Raw genomic sequence first — 19,246 nt, 5'->3', positions numbered from 1 at the left:
CGTCATTTCCGGATGAGAATTGTAGTTTTCTCCCTTTTCCTTCCAAAAAGTCTGCTTTTTGTCGAGTTATCTTATGACTGTTTGCACAAATCGCTTACAATTCGTCCCTGCTGTTGTCTGTTGTGAAGCAAAGCACCACTCAGTGCACACAAACACATATTTACAATAAAAAGGAAGTCCTCTGCATCCGCAGAAATGCACTCTGGGTCAGTGTCAACATGGCAGCCTACATGGTGCCCGTGGATTACTGTACAGCTTAACGTCCTATTGAAACATAACGAGCTCGTTATCATTTCAAAACGCCTACAAATATGTTTCCGTTCCTCTGCTGTCGAGCAAGCATCTCTGCTCCGGTGCGGTCATTGTCGTTACACCCGCGATGCAATAAAACAGCAGACATTTGGAAACTTTCACGGTAGGGTTATGTGACCAGTGACTTGTGGAGCTAATGACAGCTGACCTGTGATTACTGTAAAAGCCATATTAGTTCATCAACACTACAGAGTGTACACTAGCTATTATGTTATCATGCACAGCTGGTGTCCGCTACTCTTCAGATACTGTTTACATAATAGGTGCAGTGCGATGTGTGTATCTTAGAACATGATTCAACCTCCATTTTCATATTTTTGTAATTCATTTTTTGCTTTAAAAAGGTCCAGAGTGTCAGACTGAAAACATATTACCTTGTTTGATCACTTTTCTTCTTTTTTTACGATCATTCTGTTATTGTTATGTTCTATCATTCTGTTATTGTTATGTATTATTCCCATTTAACTCTACTATAAGAAGTTATTTCCAAGAAGAGTGATTGGCCACTGTAATCCGTTCACGTTGGCCGAGTTGCAATTCCAATGTCCAAAAATAGAGAAACGATTAATTGAGATACTAATTGTCAGATGAATTGATAGCTACAAACAATGTGAGTTGCAAACCAATCTAAACCCTTGAAGCCTTAAAATCGTCTAGTCTTTATTACAATAGCTTTACATTACTTTCACGATAGGTAGTCGAATGCCTAGTTGTGTTAATGTTCTCTCTTTTTTTATATCCAGGTGGTATACATCTCCACGGTCTCCAGCATACAGCTCCACACAGCAGCCTGGAAATGCCGTCAGCCGTATTTGGAGCTTCACTCAGAGAGCTGTCCGCCGACCCGCCACCCGAACATCCAAACCCCCGGGAGTGGCCCTAAAGTTCATCCTGGGCCCAGCGGTGCTCACTGTCTCTGCACGACTGTTCTGCCCCGTCGCTCACTGCGAGGCAGATGTGAATAACAACATCCCGCTGGGAGTCACAGCCAAAAACCCAGAGCCTTCTTTCAAGTGGCACATCCTGTGGGAATTTGTCAAACCTCAGCTTTATGCTCTCATGGGCGCTGTCGTGGTAAGTTGGAGTCCCGTCTTTGCAATGTACTGTCAGCGTTTCTAAAATAATAGACATGCTTAACATAATGTACCTCATGCTGGTGAACTCACATTGAGTATTTTTTTTCTTCCTTTTCAGCTTGCTTTTGGTGCGGCTCTCTTGAATATTCAAATCCCCTTGATGCTTGGGGATCTGGTGAATGTTGTGGCACGTTACTTAAGAGAACAGACCGGGAGTTATGTCCACGAGATAAGAGGCCCAGCGCTGAAACTACTTGGACTGTATGGTATCCAAGTAAGTACACAAGAAATATGTCAGTGCTTACTGTGCCAGTACAATTGGACTAAGATATCATATATTATACTATTTCTATTGTAACTATTTTAGAGAAGTGCTATTCAACTCTACATCACCATCACTGTTGAGGTTGACTTGGATCACAACACATTTTGTCCCTTTGCTGTTCACTTATTGCTTCCAGATGTTTCTTGAATTTGAACTTTTTAGTTCTGTCCCACTCCCTTTCATTCTGGGAATAATGTGCATGAAAACGTGTCCAAGCTATTTTCTGGGAAATGCTCTGTGGCTCTGGTCATCATCACTCGCCTCCTTTGTGCAGGGCCTGCTGACGAGTGGCTACATCATCCTGCTTTCAAAGGTGGGGGAGAGAGTGGCAGCCGACATGAGGAAGACTCTTTTCGCATCCTTACTGAGGTACGTGCTCCTGAATGTTGGAGCAAAAGAATGCATGGAGACATGGCAGACCGGATGATGTCATGGTTATGCACAGTGGACAACTATCAAGCTCACATTGTCGGTGTTGTTGTTTCTGTCCCAGGCAAGATGTGGCTTTCTTTGATTCCAATAAAACGGGTCACCTTGTGAATCGTTTGACTGCTGACATTCAGGAGTTCAAGTCGTCCTTTAAATTGGTCATCTCTCAGGTATAACGTCCTATAGTTGTATTGTAAACTACTAATAATGTGCTGTATAGTTTTAGCCCTCTAACTCCTTTGTTTTGTCCTTTTGCACATGTGCAGGGTCTGCGGAGTATTACTCAGACGATTGGATGTTTGGTCTCTCTGTATGTCATCTCCCCCAAACTCACCGGTTTGATGGTCGTCGTCCTCCCCTGTCTCGTGGGAGCCGGGGCTCTCATCGGCTCATTCCTTCGCAAACTGTCCCGTTTGGCTCAAGAACAGGTGATGACAATTGTCGGGTTATCATCACGCTCCGAATATTTCGTTCGGACTGCCCTGTCTCGTTTACAGCTCGAGTTTCATCGCCTTGTCACAAGAGGCTACAATATCAGAGCAGACCTTTCTTTATGAAAGCGGCAGACATCGTGTGCCTCCTCCTCCTCTTAACACGTAATATATCTGATCTCACTCCTGCCCACAAACACTTTTCTTTACAACTTCTTCTCGACGCCGAGTCTGATTCTCATCATGTTTTGGGCTGAATCAATCAATCAAACTTCTATTTAAGACTCAAGGTCCAGATAGTACAACACATTAAAATAGAATAAAAGACATACAAAATCAGAAAGATATGTCTTTTTCTCGTGAGATATTTACATTGTCATTGAGACTCAAAGTAAGCAATAGTCAGAAGTAACAAAGAAATTTCCCTCTGGATGCGGAAGAAAACCAACATCAATCTTTGTACTATTTTCATATATCTCAAGTCGTGTGTTACAGTGTCTGTACTTACTACCTGTAACATCTGAGACACAGTTAACCTGATATTCTTTTGCAATTTACTAGTTAAGTTGAACTTGCTGTCTGATTGTCTCGTCTTAACTTTGTTTGTGATTACTTTAAGGTGTCAAAAGCAACGGGAGTGGCAGACGAGGCGCTTGGCAACGTGCGGACAGTGAAAGCTTTTGCGATGGAGGAGCGGGAGCTCCAGTAAGTGAGAGTATATTTTGATGTGTAATACTAATAGACACACAGTATGTCAGAGAGACGTTTATGTGTTGTTTTTTTACCAGGTTATATGCATATGAAGTTGACAAATCATGTGACATGAATGAAAATCTTGGTTCTGGAATTGCAGTTTTCCAGGGACTGTCAAACGTTGCCCTAAATTGTGAGTTTATCATCACTACATGAAGGGACACACACTGTGTTGAGCAGATTGGTGCTCTCAGGATATCCCCCCATAGTAATGGTTGTGTGTTGTTGATGCAGGCATTGTCCTTGGAACCATTTTTGCTGGAGGGACTTTAATTTATAACAATGAAATGTCCCCCGGAGATCTCATGTCTTTCCTGGTTGCCTCCCAGACTGTTCAGAGGTAACATATGCAACGTGCTTCACAATGATTTCTCACTATTACAATTTATGATTAAACCCATAAGTCTGATGGTATGGTAAAACTCCCGTATTCTCCCTGTGCTCAGGTCATTGGCCAGCATCTCTGTCCTTTTTGGACAGGTGAGTAACTCCATCTTCATAAAGCATGCGTTCTCTGAAAATGTAGCATGTGAAATATTATTTAGTCAGAAATTAAGTATTCAATCTCTTTTTGCAAACAGATGGTGAGAGGATTAAGCTCCGGGGCCCGGGTCTTTGAATACCTTTCTCTGGTGCCTACTATTCCCATGTCAGGCGGAGAACGCATCCCGTACAGTTCTCTGACAGGAAGAGTGGATTTCATGGACATTTCATTCAGGTTGGAACCTCATCTTGATTCAAGTAGATTTTTAAGACACTTTAAGGCTTTAACTGAACACAAATAACAGAGCATAATATATTCATATTTCTTTAAATATATAAATATAGCTATCCAACAAGGCCTGGCCATCAGATCTTGAAGAAGTTCAACTTAACGCTGCCAACTTGTAAAACTGTTGCCATCGTTGGAGAATCTGGAGGAGGTATTTACATTTTTTTTGTTAATCAGAATCAGAATCAGAAACAGTTTTATTGCCAGGAATGTTTACACAAACGAGGAATTTTTTTGGCGGAAGGTGCAACATTTGGACATGACAAACAAACAACAATCAACACGACAGAAAGACAACAACAAATGATTGCAAATGTATGAAATGTAAATAATGCAACGGTGTGAGCATATATTGAAATAATCCAATGCATTGTAGGAAAGTCCACCGTGGCATCCTTGCTGGAGCGCTTCTACGACCCGACCGGCGGTGCCGTCTTGCTGGACGGAGTGGACATTCGAACCCTTGATCTGTCCTGGCTCAGGGGACAAGTCATCGGATATATCAATCAGGTAAAAGATCGTTTAAAAAATTGTTTAAGAAACAATGAATGACACAATCGCAGCAGTCCAATCTTCCATCTTCCACCCTGTATCTTCGCAGGAGCCCGTGTTGTTCGGCTCATCCATCACGGACAACATCCGCTTTGGGAAACCCGAGGCCACAGATGCCGAGGTCATTAACGCAGCCAAGCAAGCCAACGCTCACGGCTTCATTACTGGTTTCCCAGATGGCTACAACACCGTGGTTGGTATGTGCTCTCTTTTTAAGGCATTTACACATCTTAACATTCGTGGGCCGTGTGAAAATACTAAGCTCCGGAAATGCCTGAACCCAGGTGAGCGAGGCGCGACGTTATCAGGGGGCCAGAAACAGCGCATCGCTATCGCCCGCGCCTTAGTCAAGAACCCCCGCATCCTGGTGCTGGACGAGGCCACCAGCGCCCTGGACGCAGAATCGGAGCGAGTGGTCCAGGAGGCTCTGGAGAGGGCGACAAGCGGGCGCACGGTGCTTATCATCGCCCACCGGCTGAGCACCATTCAAGGGGCTGACCTCATCTGTGTCATGAGCAATGGCCGCATTGTGGAGGTGAGCAGGCGGAGTATTCTGAGAAATGGAGTTGCTCTTATCGCCCATTAAAAGGTCTCAGCTAATTTATTGGACGACCTTGTAAGTTCAAAGAGGCAATGAATAGAATTCACTCGATTTCCACGTTGAGTCATTTTGTACCTTTTTATATTGGTTGCTTCCATCTGAATGTACTGTGTGTGTAATATATGCTTTAATTAAGCCTAACGGCTCGCTCTTGTCATTTAAGGCGGGGACTCACTTGGAACTGCTGAGCAAAGGAGGAATTTACTCTGATCTGATTCGCAGGCAAAGAGCCGAGGGGAAGAAATGAACACACCAAAATTGTTGACTGTAGATCTACACTGAGTAATGGGATTTTCATTTTTAATGAAATTCATAGGAAAGGCTTGCTTGAAGAGATAAGTTATGTGAAACATGTAATTTAAAACTTTTAAATCTAAGTATGTAAAAGTGGACCAACTGGATCATACTGTGATGATTTACAAACTACACCACTGTACAGTATCTACACTTAAATGGGATTTCCATAACGTGGTTTTCTCTTGTCATGTATAGAAGGATTAATTATATTGTGTTAGAAAAATATATAAACTCAGCAGGTCAGAACATGTCAAACCAAATACTGAAACTAAATAATAAGTGGTATATGCTGTGTGGATAGTGTTATTTATTATGACAGCATTTACAGCCACCTTGATACAACCACAGGGTTTGATGCTCAGAATATTTTGAGCGTAGTATGACTTTAATGTCCTTTTTTTCTGTGAGGCATTATTTTGCACATCCCTTGTGTGTCTGAACATTGTGTGTAGCCATCACTATTCATAATTTGCAGAATGAACTCACTCATTAAACGAAACAAGTGAAAAGCTAAGATCTGTGTCCCTTTATAATACTGTTTACATTATTTAAAAAGACAATAGTCTGCCTCTAACTAATAATTAAAAGTACACTATATATTAGCTTCCTGTCAAGAGTCCATTTTGCAGTTTGAGATTAGATTACGATGATCAATTTCAACTCGGGAGACACATTTACATGGGGAGGACATCAACAGCATGACAGAATATATATATATATATATATATATAGTTCTGTGAACACACCACCATTCTGCCCGGACTGTACGCCGCTTCCCGAACAATAAACCGTGGAACACCAGTGACCTAAAAGCACTTCTTAATTAGAAGAAAGCAGCTTTCAGGTCTGGGGACAGGGATGAGCTCAGGAGAGTCCAGTGCGACCTGAAGGCGAAGCTCAGGGAGTGCAAGGACTGGATTGGAGCCGGTGACACCAACCTACTCACTAAACTAGTCAGGAAGGCCGGCTCCATCATTGGCTGCAAACAGGACTATCAGGAACAGGTGGTGGAGAGGAGGACACTGAAGGCATGTTTGTCCATAATGGATAACCCGGACCACCCTCTCCACCACCTACTGCAGGGACAGCGGAGCACGTTCTCCAACAGACTGCTTCAGCTCCGTTGTCACAAGGACAGATTCAGGAGAACATTCCTGATAAAGGAGAACCTTCTTGATACAGGAGAACATTCCTTATAGGAGAACCTTCTTGATACAGGAGAACATTCCTTATACAGGAGAACATTCCTGCACACTGCTATTAGACTTTATAGTAGATCACCTCTGGCCAAACTGATCATCAATAAAACCTTGCATCGCTGTCCCTTTATACTTTAGAGACACTGTATAGACTTAACGTTTTCATTTCCTTTATTATTTAAATTCTTAAATGTAATATGTCCTGCTATTTTATTTGATTGTATATTTGTAAAAATGTTTTGCTGCTGCAACAAAAAAAATTCCCCATGGTGAAAAAGTAAAATCTAATCTAAACTAATCTAAGGTACCACCTATTATCTTTGCCTGCAGCAAGTGGATACATGTTACGCGTTTTGAGTTAATGGTTCTTGGACGTGAAGAAGTATGAACTAGTAACTCGTTAACCCTCTGTGTCAGGTAACCGTGCCCTCCTTCTACAACCAAAGTATTCTATTAAATAAGGCACACACGGAACATTGAAGTCTTCCATTAAATGAGGGGCACACGGAACATTGAAGTCTTCCATAAAATGAGGGGCACACGGAACATTGAAGTATTCCATTAAATGAGGGACACACGGAACATTGAAGTCTTCCATTAAATAAGGCACACACGGAACATTGAAGTATTCCATTAAATGAGGGGCACACGGAACATTGAAGTCTTCCATAAAATGAGGGACACACGGAACATTGAAGTATTCCATTAAATGAGGGACACACGGAACATTGAAGTCTTCCATTAAATAAGGCACACACGGAACATTGAAGTATTCCATTAAATGAGGGACACACGGAACATTGAAGTCTTCCATAAAATGAGGGACACACGGAACATTGAAGTCTTCCATAAAATGAGGGACACACGGAACATTGAAGTATTCCATTAAATGAGGGGCACACGGAACATTGAAGTATTCCATAAAATGAGGGACACACGGAACATTGAAGTATTCCATTAAATGAGGGACACACGGAACATTGCTTCAAAGAGGTCGCTGTTTTGAGCCTGTGGGTGCAGTTCCCCGTTTGGCCGCTAGAGGAACCAACAACACAAGCCCGGCTGCGGAGCGACCGGGAGCAGCAAATGCAGATAGCTTTAAGCTAACGTTAGCCATCACAACATTATTAACCCCCCACCCTCCCCGATCTGGGGATTCAATCAGTCATTTGGGTTGCTAGCTTGTCCAAGGCTGGCGTCACTGGACAAACATGCAGAAATACGAAAAGCTTGAAAAAATTGGGGAGGGTGAGTTTAATACGCTTTGCGTGAAAGTTCATATTAGCTGGTTTGCTAACCTGTAGCTAGTTGCAGTGCTAGCTGATGATAGCTAACGTTAGCTTGCCAGCTTTGTGCCTCCGGCGACGAATTGAGTTGTCAATCGCATGCAAAGTCGCGTGAGCGGTTTTTACTTCTTCAACAGTAACGTTACGCGGCAGAGGCGTGATATGTCAGCAGCGCTGTTTGCCCGCCACCCTTTACGATATGTTGCTATGTAGCTCTAGACGTTGCTATGCCACCATCATCATCATCATCGCCATCATCTAGCAACCGTTTTTTATTTTTTTTATTTAACGCTGTCTGCTCCGCAGGGACGTACGGGACCGTTTTCAAGGCTAAAAACAGAGAAACCCACGAAATCGTGGCTTTGAAAAGGGTCCGGTTGGACGACGACGACGAGGTGGTGCTATGTTTGAAGACGACACAATAATAATTGTCATTGAATGATATGCTAGCGGGTTGTCAGCAGGCTCGTGCTAATCAAACACGGGTGTCGTTTCTCCAGGGGGTGCCAAGTTCTGCTCTGAGAGAAATCTGCCTTCTGAAGGAGCTGAAGCATAAAAACATTGTCAGGTCGGTTTGCTGTGTTGAGCCTGTTGTGTTGTGGGAGTGACGGGCAGCAGTGTGATGTCAACAACCATCAACTTAAAGCTGCTCTGTCTCCTCCAGACTACACGATGTGTTGCACAGTGACAAGAAGTTAACCTTGGTGTTTGAATATTGTGATCAGGTGAGAAGCTCAATCCCAAACATGTGAACGAGGATGTGTTGGCGTGTCCCCTTCCAAGACTAATGTGTGTCTCTTGTCAACTGCAGGATTTGAAGAAGTATTTTGACAGCTGCAATGGAGATCTAGATCCTGAAACTGTGAAGGTGAGAGAGAAACCGATACCATATTGACACTTTGATTGTCGTCCGGGTGTCAGTAACATCTTGCGTAACGTGTAATTAACCGCTCCGTGATTATTTTGTCCCTCAACTCGAGTCTTTTCTCTCTCTCCGATGCAGTCGTTCATGTACCAGCTGTTGAAAGGCCTCGCTTTCTGCCACAGCCGAAACGTTCTCCATAGAGATCTGAAGCCGCAGAATCTGCTCATAAACAGAGTGAGTGTTCGGGCGCATTTTGGATTTTTAAAAACTTTTGAATCGGTCTGTGTTCATATCGTCCGGGACTATCTGTGTCCCCCGTGTAGAATGGGGAGTTGAAGCTGGCCGACTTCGGGTTGGCTCGCGCCTTCGGCATTCCCGTGAGGTGTTACTCAGCAGAGGTAGGCTGTACTTCATTAACACGGCAGGTGCCAATAACTGACTTCTTCCATCTTGAAATGTGCAGCCTGCGTGAAATTGCATTGATTTCTTGGAGTGTTCGATACCTAAAGAGAAACCGAGCCAGAGACTGATTTCTGAACATATCGCCTGCCTTTGTGGGGTTTAAAATCGTGTGACGAAATGTCGCGATTTTTGCACTTTAATTTAACCAAGCATTCAAAGAATTTGTATGTCTGTGTAGCAAAGGTTAAAGATGCACAAATATTACAGTTTCTAATCTAAATTCTGTATTTTTTCTTTGATATTATACAAAACCACACACACATGTAGACACGGGTATTTAATTGTTTCTCCAGATAAATAGAATCATAATTCCTTGCTTATAAGTTGTAGATCATACTATAACTAACTAGAATGGGCACTCGGTAGAGCGCATACCACAAGATTGGGCTTTGAATTATGAACATGTTGGCATTAGTTGCCAATTGGATACAAATTGACCGTGTTATGGTAAAGAAGATTTTGACCTTTCCATGACCTTGACCTTTGACCCGATCGATACCAAAATCTAATCAAATGGTCCCCGGATAATAACCAATCATCCCACCAAATTTCATGCGATTCGGTTTAAAACTTTTTGAGTTATGCGAGTAACACGCATACAAATAAATAAATACACGGCGATCAAAACATAACCTTCCGCATTTTCAATGCGAAGGTAAAAACCCGTGGACACAGTCTAAGCATATTAGTGTGACATATTGAGTGCGAATCCAAAACTATTTGGTTATAAGACTACAAAAGTAAATTCATGATCTCAGTTCTTTATTTGTAGACGCCACAGTAAAGATACTCTTTCTCATCAATAAATTAAAAGCTTTCAGGCTTCGTCTTCACACTGGAAACCATGACCTCACGCATATCTCTATAAAAAGTCATCAAATTATGGGACAACTATCGAGCAAACTGCAACAACAGGGGCAGAGATGTGCGTTCCCTGGACGTTCCCTGTTAAAATGTGTTAAAATAGCCACTGGGGTCTTGAAGTTAAGCCATTTAATTAGTGATGGAGACAGTCGTCACACGTGTGGTATAAGAGGTGTTTTTTAAATGATGTGTTGTTGCTGATGCTTTCATACAGGCCAGCTTCACGTAGGCATCGTGGATTTTGTTGGCTGACCTAAAGGCCCAGTGCGCCAATCCCATGAGGGGACACTTGACCCAGGGCGACGACTGCTGATCTGAAAATGTAATAAACAGAAAACCTCGAGAGGAATAGAGTTTGAAGCACTGCGAATTTGAAATAAGGTCATTTTAAAAGGTCATTTCATTTCAGAGGTTGTATTGCCCTGAGACTCTTACCACTAGTTCAGCAAGAAGACATTAATGATCTTCCAGCTATTTCACACTACATGGACATACTTTATGCAGTGCATGCATTGTGAATTAAATACAGGGACTGAAGCTCTTAAGATGAGGGTGTTTGTGTTTAATCTATCAGTATTATTGCCCCCCAAGTCCAATAGTTCCGAGTAGAGTTCATCGGGGGGTTTTCGTAGATGACACAATCTTTCCAAGAACTGAAGCAGTAGCAGAGGTATTCTTCAGTTGAGCATTATAACTGGTTTTGTATTCAGTTTTATCTGAAGGAAAGGTAAAGTACTTTACAATTCTACTCCATAAAGTATTATCCGAGATTAATTATTTTTTATCTTTTTTTTTACATTGTGAATTTAAAAGTGACGAGCGCAGACGTTCCTGACTCATTATTTGGCATTATATAAATACTCAGCAGCTGAAAGCCGTCATTGGCATCTGCACTGAATTTAACTTTTCACCTTTTCGAGCTGAAACGCGGGTACCTCAGTCGGCCCACACGGTCTCTCTGGGAAATGAAACCTTTCTATAATTTAATTTTACTCGTTTTTACCAAACACAGTTTCGTATAACTTTAGGAAAATGGTTCTAAAACACTTGACACCCGATATAGCGGCAGTTTGTTAAAATTGTCTGGATGGGATAATGGAAACTTAGGTGGCTGATACAAGGACACCGTTTAGTATGTTAGTTCCAGCGTGGACAAAATAACCACTACCCCCACAGAAGGGTCATCACACTGAATGCCTGAGCACTTCTGTTGATAATTGGTGTGATTTGGCTCTACTCCTCCCCCCCCCCCCCCCTCCCCCTCTGTGACGTGATGTAGGTGGTGACTTTGTGGTACCGGCCTCCCGACGTGCTGTTTGGTGCGAAGCTTTATTCTACCTCTATTGACATGTGGTCCGCTGGATGCATATTTGCAGGTTTGTTACTGATTGTTGACATTAATGAGGATATGTACGTCACTCTATTCTCATCTCCCCAAACTCATTTTCTGTGAGCTATTGTGAGCAGGATACCGTTAATACTAATAATATCAGAATCAGAAATTGGCCGTATCGGGCAGTGTGGTTCAGCGTGGCATACAGCGTTCAGTATCGTGCAGTCATCTGTATGAAGGCCTCAATGAGTCGTCCAGTTATTTACAACTAGAGAATAGAATACTGTATGTGTAATGATGGGCATAGACACAATTAAAACATTTGGAGCTAAATGTAATTAATGTGTGTATATATTTTACATAAATATATATATTATATTATTTTATATATTATATAATATTCCTAAATAATATATATACACTACCGTTCAAAAGTTTGGGGTCACTTAGAAATGTCTTTATTTTTCAAAGAAAAGCACTGTTTTTTTCAATAAAGATAACATTAAATTAATCAAAAATACACACTACATTGTTAATGTAGTAAATTAATATTCAAGGTGGAAGTGTCTGGTTTCTAATGAAATATCTCCATCGGTGTATAGAGGCCCATTTCCATCAACTATCACTCCAGTGTTCTAATGGTACATTGTGTTTGCTAATTGCCTTAGAAGACTAATATCTGATTAGAAAACCCTTGTGCAATTATGTTAGCACAGCTGAAAACAGTTATGCTGGTGATATAAGCTATACAACTGGCCTTCCTTTGAGCTTGAAGAACAAAATTAATACTTCAAATATTAATCATTATTTCTAACCTTGTCAATGTCTTGACTATATGTTCTATGAAATGTTCAATTCATTTGATAAATAAAAGTGAGTTTTCATGGAAGACACGAAATTGTCTGGGTGACCCCAAACTTTTGAACGGTAGTGTATATTTATTTATTTATTACATTTATCTCCAAATCTACCCCATGTTTTAATTTTGTAATTTTTTTTTCAACATTTTAGAAAGGATCATTTAAACCTTTAGTAATTGTATCCTGTCATTTTAAAATTTTATAAATTAAAAGGTAGGTTGTTTATGACTAAACCAGACCATATGAAGATGATCATTTTGATTCCATGTCCTATTCAGAGCTGGCGAATGCTGGAAGGCCTTTATTCCCCGGGAACGACGTGGACGACCAGTTGAAACGAATCTTCAGATATCCTTTTTTTTTTTAAATCTTTCTTTATGGATCGACAACTTGTGTCCTCTGCTTCACCAGTTTCGGTGCGTGGCACTCTGACGCCACACAGTGTCTGTTCAGGCAGAACTATTGATCGACTATGCGATGAATAATTTACAAACCGTGAGTCTGAACAGGTTGGACACGCCTCCAAACGCTTTTCCTTAACCACTCGGTACATTGTTGGGTACACCGACGGAGGAACAGTGGCAGACGATGACGAAACTCCCCGATTACAAGGTAACTTATTCATACAATGTCTTTCTTTGTGGATGGAGTATACTCCCAAAGTGTCACTGAACTATTATTTACTGCTTCTCTTCCTGCCTGCAGCCATACCCCATGTATCCCGCCACCACCTCGCTGGTGAACGTGGTTCCCAAACTAAGTAGCACAGGACGGGATCTACTACAGGTACTTCCACTTTCAACTAGTCTACTTTTATTAAAATATATATTTAACCCTCCTGTTACCTTTCGGGACAATTTAACCCCATTCAATGTTTAATGTCTGTGTTCTTTGGGGTCAATTTGCCCCCAGGCTGTTTTTCACTGTGTCAAACATATTTTGTATATATTTAAAGGGCTATTTAGGTAGTCAACAAACAAACATAAAGTACCTCACACTTAAACTTGGGAAACAATATTAATTCTAATAATTTTATGGAGGTTTTAATTGCTGGGGTCAAATTGACCCCGAGGGTAACATATGTTAGTAAATGTAAAGGTAACAGGAGGGTTAAAAAAAAAATCTAATAAAAAAAGGTTAAGTACCTTTTTTCTTTTTTTAGATATAACCAAAACTGTTTTTGACACTGCGCTTCACTTATTCAAATGTTTCCTTTGATCTCACCCAGAACCTGTTAAAATGTAACCCGGTCCAGAGGATCTCAGCAGAAGAGGCCTTGCAGCACCCGTACTTTGCTGATTTCTGCCCACCCTAAAGGTCCACTGACCCTCAGCCGCAAGAATCAACCCCCCCTCGACTGGGTCGGGGGTCGTTAGGACCAGTCTCAACAAGGCAAACCCCTCACCGGCTTTTCACACACTCCCCTGCCTTTTATTCTGTTGTGCCTCATCGTGGATCACAGTCCTGTCGGCGCTTTTTAAGTTGCAACCCTGTTTTTAATTTGGTACTCGTACGGCTCCAAGTTAACTAGCTCTATGTGTTGCATTAAATACATTTTTATCTTTAAAACGTCCCGTTAATTGCTCCTGTTCTAGTCCAGAAAATGACAATTTTATATATATTGGCCCTAAATGCAAAGCATAAATTTTTTTTAAATGAAGATAACTTATATCTAGTTATTAAATAATTTAGATATGTATAGGCAGACTGTATCATGGTTACACAATTTCTCAATCATCTAAAACATATCTTTGGCATTACCGTGTCACAGTTTGCGATTATTAGCCGCAGTACGTTCCGGTTCTGGTTTGGGTGCATCGGACTCCTGGGGCAGCTCACGTTACCGTGTTGCTATTTCAAAGCAAAATTAAATTAATTGATGTATCAGTTTAAGAATCACAAGTAAGGATATTAATTTGAACATTTTAAAGGCTTAAATCAATATTTAATTTTTTGGGGGATTTATTGGTTGTTGTTTTTGTGTCATTATTATACAAGTCTGATTTTCTAAATTATTTCCGGTAAATTTTCCTGGATGGAACGACTTTTAGAATTACTGCAATTAAACTGAAGTAAATATTGATGAATTATTCACCGATTGGAAACGATTCTCCACATATACACAAAATGTTATGTTTCTGTACACAAAATAAAACTTTTAGGATGTTCAGCTGGTCTGCTTTCCACGGACTACAAAACATTAACATTAGTAATTGGAGGTGGACCAGCTGAACGATGTTTTCCCAGTAATTGGTATCAAATAACATATTTATATCCAGGAGATCAATAGGTGATTAGAGACCTGGAAATTAAACTTGTCTCATTTATTCTTGGGCTTGTGGTGTTTCGCTCACCAATAGGGCAACTCTTTGTCCCATTCCCCTTTACACGATTGTATAATAGCACGAGAAGCTAATTTATGAATTTTTTTTCTTTCTCAGGCTTATTAACTTCCCCTTTTTGTATTTGTTGTGCACTTTGTAACTTTTATTTGAATATGTTTAGTATATGAAAATGAAAATGTGGTGAACACTGACAGCTGGATTATCGCCGGTTTTCAATACACGGGCCAATCAATATACACACGTATATATGCCAATAACTAGTGGGCCATTAGGGACACATGGCTTTGTTTTTTAACATCTGTATCATAACTACAGTCTTTTAGCTTTATTGAAATGCTTTTGTAATTGGTAAATTAGAGATGAAAGAATCCAGGTAATCCAATGATAATCTGTATTTTCATGATTGTTTTGCACCATTAGCTGTTTCCATAGTTACTTATTATATTAACATTGTTAAGAGCTTGCAGTGTTATTTTACTCCGGATTGTTCAGAGCACTACTCGTCCCATAAAAGGCTGCATCATGAGTTGTTTGAAGTCGCCGTGTTAATAGGGAAAGGATTTATTTTCATTTTGCTGATGATGTAACCAAGATAATGGATGCATGTATTTATTACTGATGGAATGTGCCCATTTGTTTTTGCATTCGTTTAAAGGGTCGCACAGCTTCATTCGGTACAGAAACTCTGCTTTTGAGTGATTTAATGTGACTGAGATCTAAAGCATTTCGCAGGCTCTTTTCAGGATTTAAAATGTTTGAAGGTTGTGTGTGTGTGTGGATTAAGTTATAATGATAAAAACAAGGCATTTGCTCTCAGTATTTCCTTATCTCCCTCCTGCTGAAAGGACATTTCAGACGCTCTGCTTAATTTTGGATGAAGAATTGATTTTGCGATTCGCTTGGATCTTTTTTTGTTAGTTGACATTTTGTTTTTGTAAATGTTTCCTTTCCTCAGAAACATATTTACCCAGCTACTCGTTTGTTGTAAATAGTCAAATGTGAAAAAAAGAATCGAGTAGACAGGATCTCAAATGCCTCTTGGCATATCTACCTGGACACCAGGCTTTAAAGCACTTAATGTTCCCAATAACATTAAAAATTTGTTTTTGGTTTTTTAGACGCTCCATCGGGACTATAAAGTGCTGACGGGATGACTCCTAAAACCCAAAAAAGAGTCCACATTTCTTCTCTTCTGGTTACCTCGAGTTGATGTTTAAAAAGAATACATTTTAATGTTTTTTTGGTGAGATGCCTGAAGTAATCACTGATTAATACAAGTTTAATAGATTGTAATGTGTTGTTCTCGGACGTGAAATACGTCAGCAGATACACCTATTAGGAATTTTGAGTTACTTTTCTTAAAAAAAAATAGGGTGGTTGCAAACAAACAAAATGAGCCCACAAAACTACAGATTACATTCACGCTTCTAAAAAATTCCTAAAAATGGTTTTCATTGTAAACCAATCTGCAAGTCTCATAAACATGTTTATTTTCGTTAATAATCTAAAATCCCATTTGGCTTTTTGTTGAACCAATGTGTGGCTATCTTCTGATTTGGCCTACACACACACACACACACACGTTACCCCTGCAGCCCACATCCGTCCTCAGAAGGAAAACATGTCATACATGTTCGACTTGAGACCCACTACGTTACACATGGTTACGTGTGTATGAACTATTTAATGTACAGTTCAGAGTTAAAATCACATATCTACAGTAAAATGCACAGAAAGCAGGTGGAGCCAGATGAAGCGAGTTCAGTTCCCCAGATGTTGGCGCGCATGAACAGTCGTGTTACCTGTGAGAACCTTGAAGGCACATTTTAGTTTGACTTCAAGCCACATTGTGTTCATTTAATCCATTTAACGCCGTTTTTTTCTTCACATCTGCAGAATATCTTTTTTGTTGTTGTGGAGAATTGCGCAATCCAACGCCTGGTTTGAGGAGAACATCGTGATTGATTCATCTGGCTCCAAAAAATACATTTTTTTGGACCATACAGAGTGAATAGCATGGCTACGATTACATCGAGAGACCAGAGATAATAGGAATACATAATGGTCATGCAGGGAAGTAAATGGGTGATGCCAAAATAGTTCAAATCTAGGCGTTGGGTGATGGAAATATATAGAATACGGGTTTCTACTTGGCCATAACTATGCGCTAAATATCAGGACTACTTCATGAGCACAAACAGTTCAGTATTAGTTTCTACCAGTTCAGATACACTCTGCAGTTCAGCCTGTGACAGGTAGTAAGGCAGGGGGGGGGTAAAGACCCGGCAAATTTTTTTCCTCACAAATCCTACATCCACAGTTTGTGGTAAATGCTGGGTTATTGTTATGCTTTTGAAACCGGGAAAAACAAAACATGACACGCACTCACAACCATGAGTCATGGCGCCGCAGCATCGTCAGAATATGGCACCATCGTGTCTTTGTGTATATTTGGCTGATGATGGTGACTATACAATTGTGTCATACACACCTGTGTCGTACACGGTGTTCAGTCTACATCATGAATTGAAAAATGGGAATTCCAAATACATACTTTTTTTCGCGATGAAAATTTGATAACTCGTCTTCTGATTTGGTGCATTTATTGCTCATGACACAACCACACTGATATTTGTTTCCGTTTTTTCCTGAAAAGTAAAATGTCCATGTGGATAAAGTCTCTGGCTCCTCGTGGGAGTATTCTCTCGTGGGAGTATTCTCTTATTCCTATTAATGCTGGGGCAGTGAACACACCACTGCCTGTGCAGTTCAAACTAGAGCCATAAAAGGTAGTCACGACCATAGACGTGCAGTCATTGGCTTTCAAGTGATGGCTGATCTCCAAGAGTTTGTGCTTCACATCAACAGTCATCTAATACACAGACAACAGAGTAAAAAGCTACTGTGTTATGAACACCACTTCACTAGATTGGATTATACTTGAAAGTTTCACGTTAAGAAAAAAAAACTACTCTGAATTTCCATTAAAGTATTTATAGCGAGGATATGTAAGTGTACCTACAAGTCCATATCTGTAGTGTTAAGGATTTAAATAACAGGGCTCATTAACAAAAGAGGAAGTGAGACTCACACGGAGATAAGAAAGGTTGTGTACGTGAGTAAGATGGGTAAATAGAGTTTATTATACTTGATCATTTATACATCACTAACTGTTATTTGTGACTTATTACATGTTCTGGGATAGTCGTGATAATAATAAGATACAATGGTAAAGTTGTACAATGCATTTCTGTTGTAAATCAATTGAACTAAATGGGGCTGAGGTGCGTGGTGGTTTTCATTCTCTTGCATCTAATAAAGTTATTTTTAATTGTCAGCCACGTTATAATCACCAGAACTCAGACACTTACGGTCCACCCAGATAGAAAGTCCAAATTCCTTCTGGTGTAAGAACAGATTAATATAGACATATTGATAAATACACTACCGTTCAAAAGTTTGGGGTCACTTAGAAATGTCTTTATTTTTCAAAGAAAAGCACTGTTTTTTCAAGAAAGATAACATTAATCAAAAATACACACTATACATTGTTAATGTGGTAAATGACTATTCTAGGTGGAAACGTCTGGTTTCTAATGAAATATCTCCAGAGGTGTATAGAGGCCCATTTCCATCAACTATCACTCCAGTGTTCTCATGGTACATTGTGTTTGCTAATCGCCTTAGAAGACTAATGTCTGATTAGAAAACCCTTGTGCAATTATGTTAGCACAGCTGAAAACAGTTATGCTGGTGATATAAGCTATACAACTGGCCTTCCTTTGAGCTTGAAGTTTGAAGAACAAAATTAATACTTCAAATATTAATCATGATTTCTAACCTTGTCAATGTCTTGACTATATTTTCTATTCAATTTTCAATTCATTTGATAAATAAAAGTGAGTTTTCATGGAAGACACGAAATTGTCTGGGTGACCCCAAACGTTTGAACGGTAGTGTAAACTCGACAACGGTCTCACATGAGCAGTATAGAATTTCTTCACGGCATTTGATTGTGGGTATTTACAAATTTCACGATTCAAAATGCCACCAACAACCCTTTAAATCGACTCATGGTCAATCGAGACTAGATTACTGTCACGGGGGATTGTGCTGATGAACACTTGAAGACAGTCATGAAAAACACGTTTGCGGAGAATTATTCAGAAGGCAAAAAGGGAAACACACGATGTGTTTCTCCTCTGATGTATTCAATGTAAATAAGAGGGCCACGTCCTGCAGCACACTGCATGGTCGCATTATTATTCTTTTTTAAACGATAATAAATTGAAATGTCAGCTATATAAAGATACAATCAACAGCCTTTCTGGGCCTCCTGACTCTTTGCACATCCTTACTGGATGTAAAAAGTGACTCAAGTTCACAAACACATTCAATTCAGTAGTCTCAGCCTGCAGCGTGGAACTAGACACTTGCGTATATGCAGATAATCGAGTTCCTTTTTGTCTTTTTTTTAAATCGAT

General features: G+C 40.2%; 2 protein-coding genes across 4 annotated transcripts; both read left to right on the top strand.

The window, feature by feature from the left end:
• The first annotated feature begins 223 nt into the window (after positions 1-223).
• Positions 224-6,062, top strand: abcb8 (ATP-binding cassette, sub-family B (MDR/TAP), member 8). 2 transcript variants are annotated; one of them, XM_056421733.1, is made up of 16 exons: positions 225-415; positions 1,056-1,386; positions 1,507-1,662; positions 1,988-2,082; positions 2,207-2,312; positions 2,409-2,570; positions 3,193-3,278; positions 3,362-3,459; positions 3,561-3,666; positions 3,773-3,806; positions 3,908-4,044; positions 4,155-4,249; positions 4,475-4,608; positions 4,700-4,847; positions 4,935-5,185; positions 5,415-6,062. In XM_056421733.1, the coding sequence occupies exons 1-16, from the start codon at positions 312-314 to the stop codon at positions 5,496-5,498; spliced, it is 2,127 nt and encodes a 708-aa protein (XP_056277708.1). In that variant the 5' UTR covers positions 225-311; the 3' UTR covers positions 5,499-6,062. The 2 variants fall into 2 exon arrangements, with proteins under 2 accessions (XP_056277707.1, XP_056277708.1); XM_056421732.1 differs by having other exon boundaries at positions 224-415; positions 4,700-5,185.
• A 1,762-nt stretch (positions 6,063-7,824) lies between these two features.
• On the top strand, positions 7,825-15,573 carry cdk5 (cyclin dependent kinase 5). 2 transcript variants are annotated; one of them, XM_056421179.1, is made up of 12 exons: positions 7,825-7,995; positions 8,340-8,428; positions 8,534-8,601; positions 8,698-8,758; positions 8,845-8,901; positions 9,037-9,132; positions 9,222-9,296; positions 11,504-11,600; positions 12,696-12,767; positions 12,971-13,029; positions 13,123-13,203; positions 13,646-15,573. In XM_056421179.1, the coding sequence occupies exons 1-12, from the start codon at positions 7,959-7,961 to the stop codon at positions 13,730-13,732; spliced, it is 879 nt and encodes a 292-aa protein (XP_056277154.1). In that variant the 5' UTR covers positions 7,825-7,958; the 3' UTR covers positions 13,733-15,573. The 2 variants fall into 2 exon arrangements, with proteins under 2 accessions (XP_056277154.1, XP_056277153.1); XM_056421178.1 differs by lacking the exon at positions 7,825-7,995 and having other exon boundaries at positions 8,002-8,428.
• The last annotated feature ends 3,673 nt before the right edge of the window (positions 15,574-19,246 follow it).

Source organism: Pseudoliparis swirei, chromosome 8, assembly GCF_029220125.1.
Source record: "Pseudoliparis swirei isolate HS2019 ecotype Mariana Trench chromosome 8, NWPU_hadal_v1, whole genome shotgun sequence".
NCBI lineage: Eukaryota > Metazoa > Chordata > Actinopteri > Perciformes > Liparidae > Pseudoliparis > Pseudoliparis swirei.
Note: the sequence above shows the minus strand (reverse complement) of the source record. Positions and strands in the feature narration are given on the sequence as shown.

Bases quoted from the DNA above. Each gene is read 5' to 3' on its own strand.
- abcb8 (XM_056421732.1), top strand. From the start codon at position 312: ATGTTTCCGTTCCTCTGCTGTCGAGCAAGCATCTCTGCTCCGGTGCGG. The intron at 1,663-1,987 runs GTAAGTACACAA...TCCTTTGTGCAG, and splicing joins TTGGACTGTATGGTATCCAA to GGCCTGCTGACGAGTGGCTA. The intron at 4,609-4,699 runs GTAAAAGATCGT...GTATCTTCGCAG, and splicing joins TCATCGGATATATCAATCAG to GAGCCCGTGTTGTTCGGCTC.
- cdk5 (XM_056421178.1), top strand. From the start codon at position 8,261: ATGCCACCATCATCATCATCATCGCCATCATCTAGCAACCGTTTTTTA. The intron at 8,429-8,533 runs GTGGTGCTATGT...TCGTTTCTCCAG, and splicing joins GGTTGGACGACGACGACGAG to GGGGTGCCAAGTTCTGCTCT. The intron at 12,768-12,970 runs ATCCTTTTTTTT...CACTCGGTACAT, and splicing joins GTTGAAACGAATCTTCAGAT to TGTTGGGTACACCGACGGAG.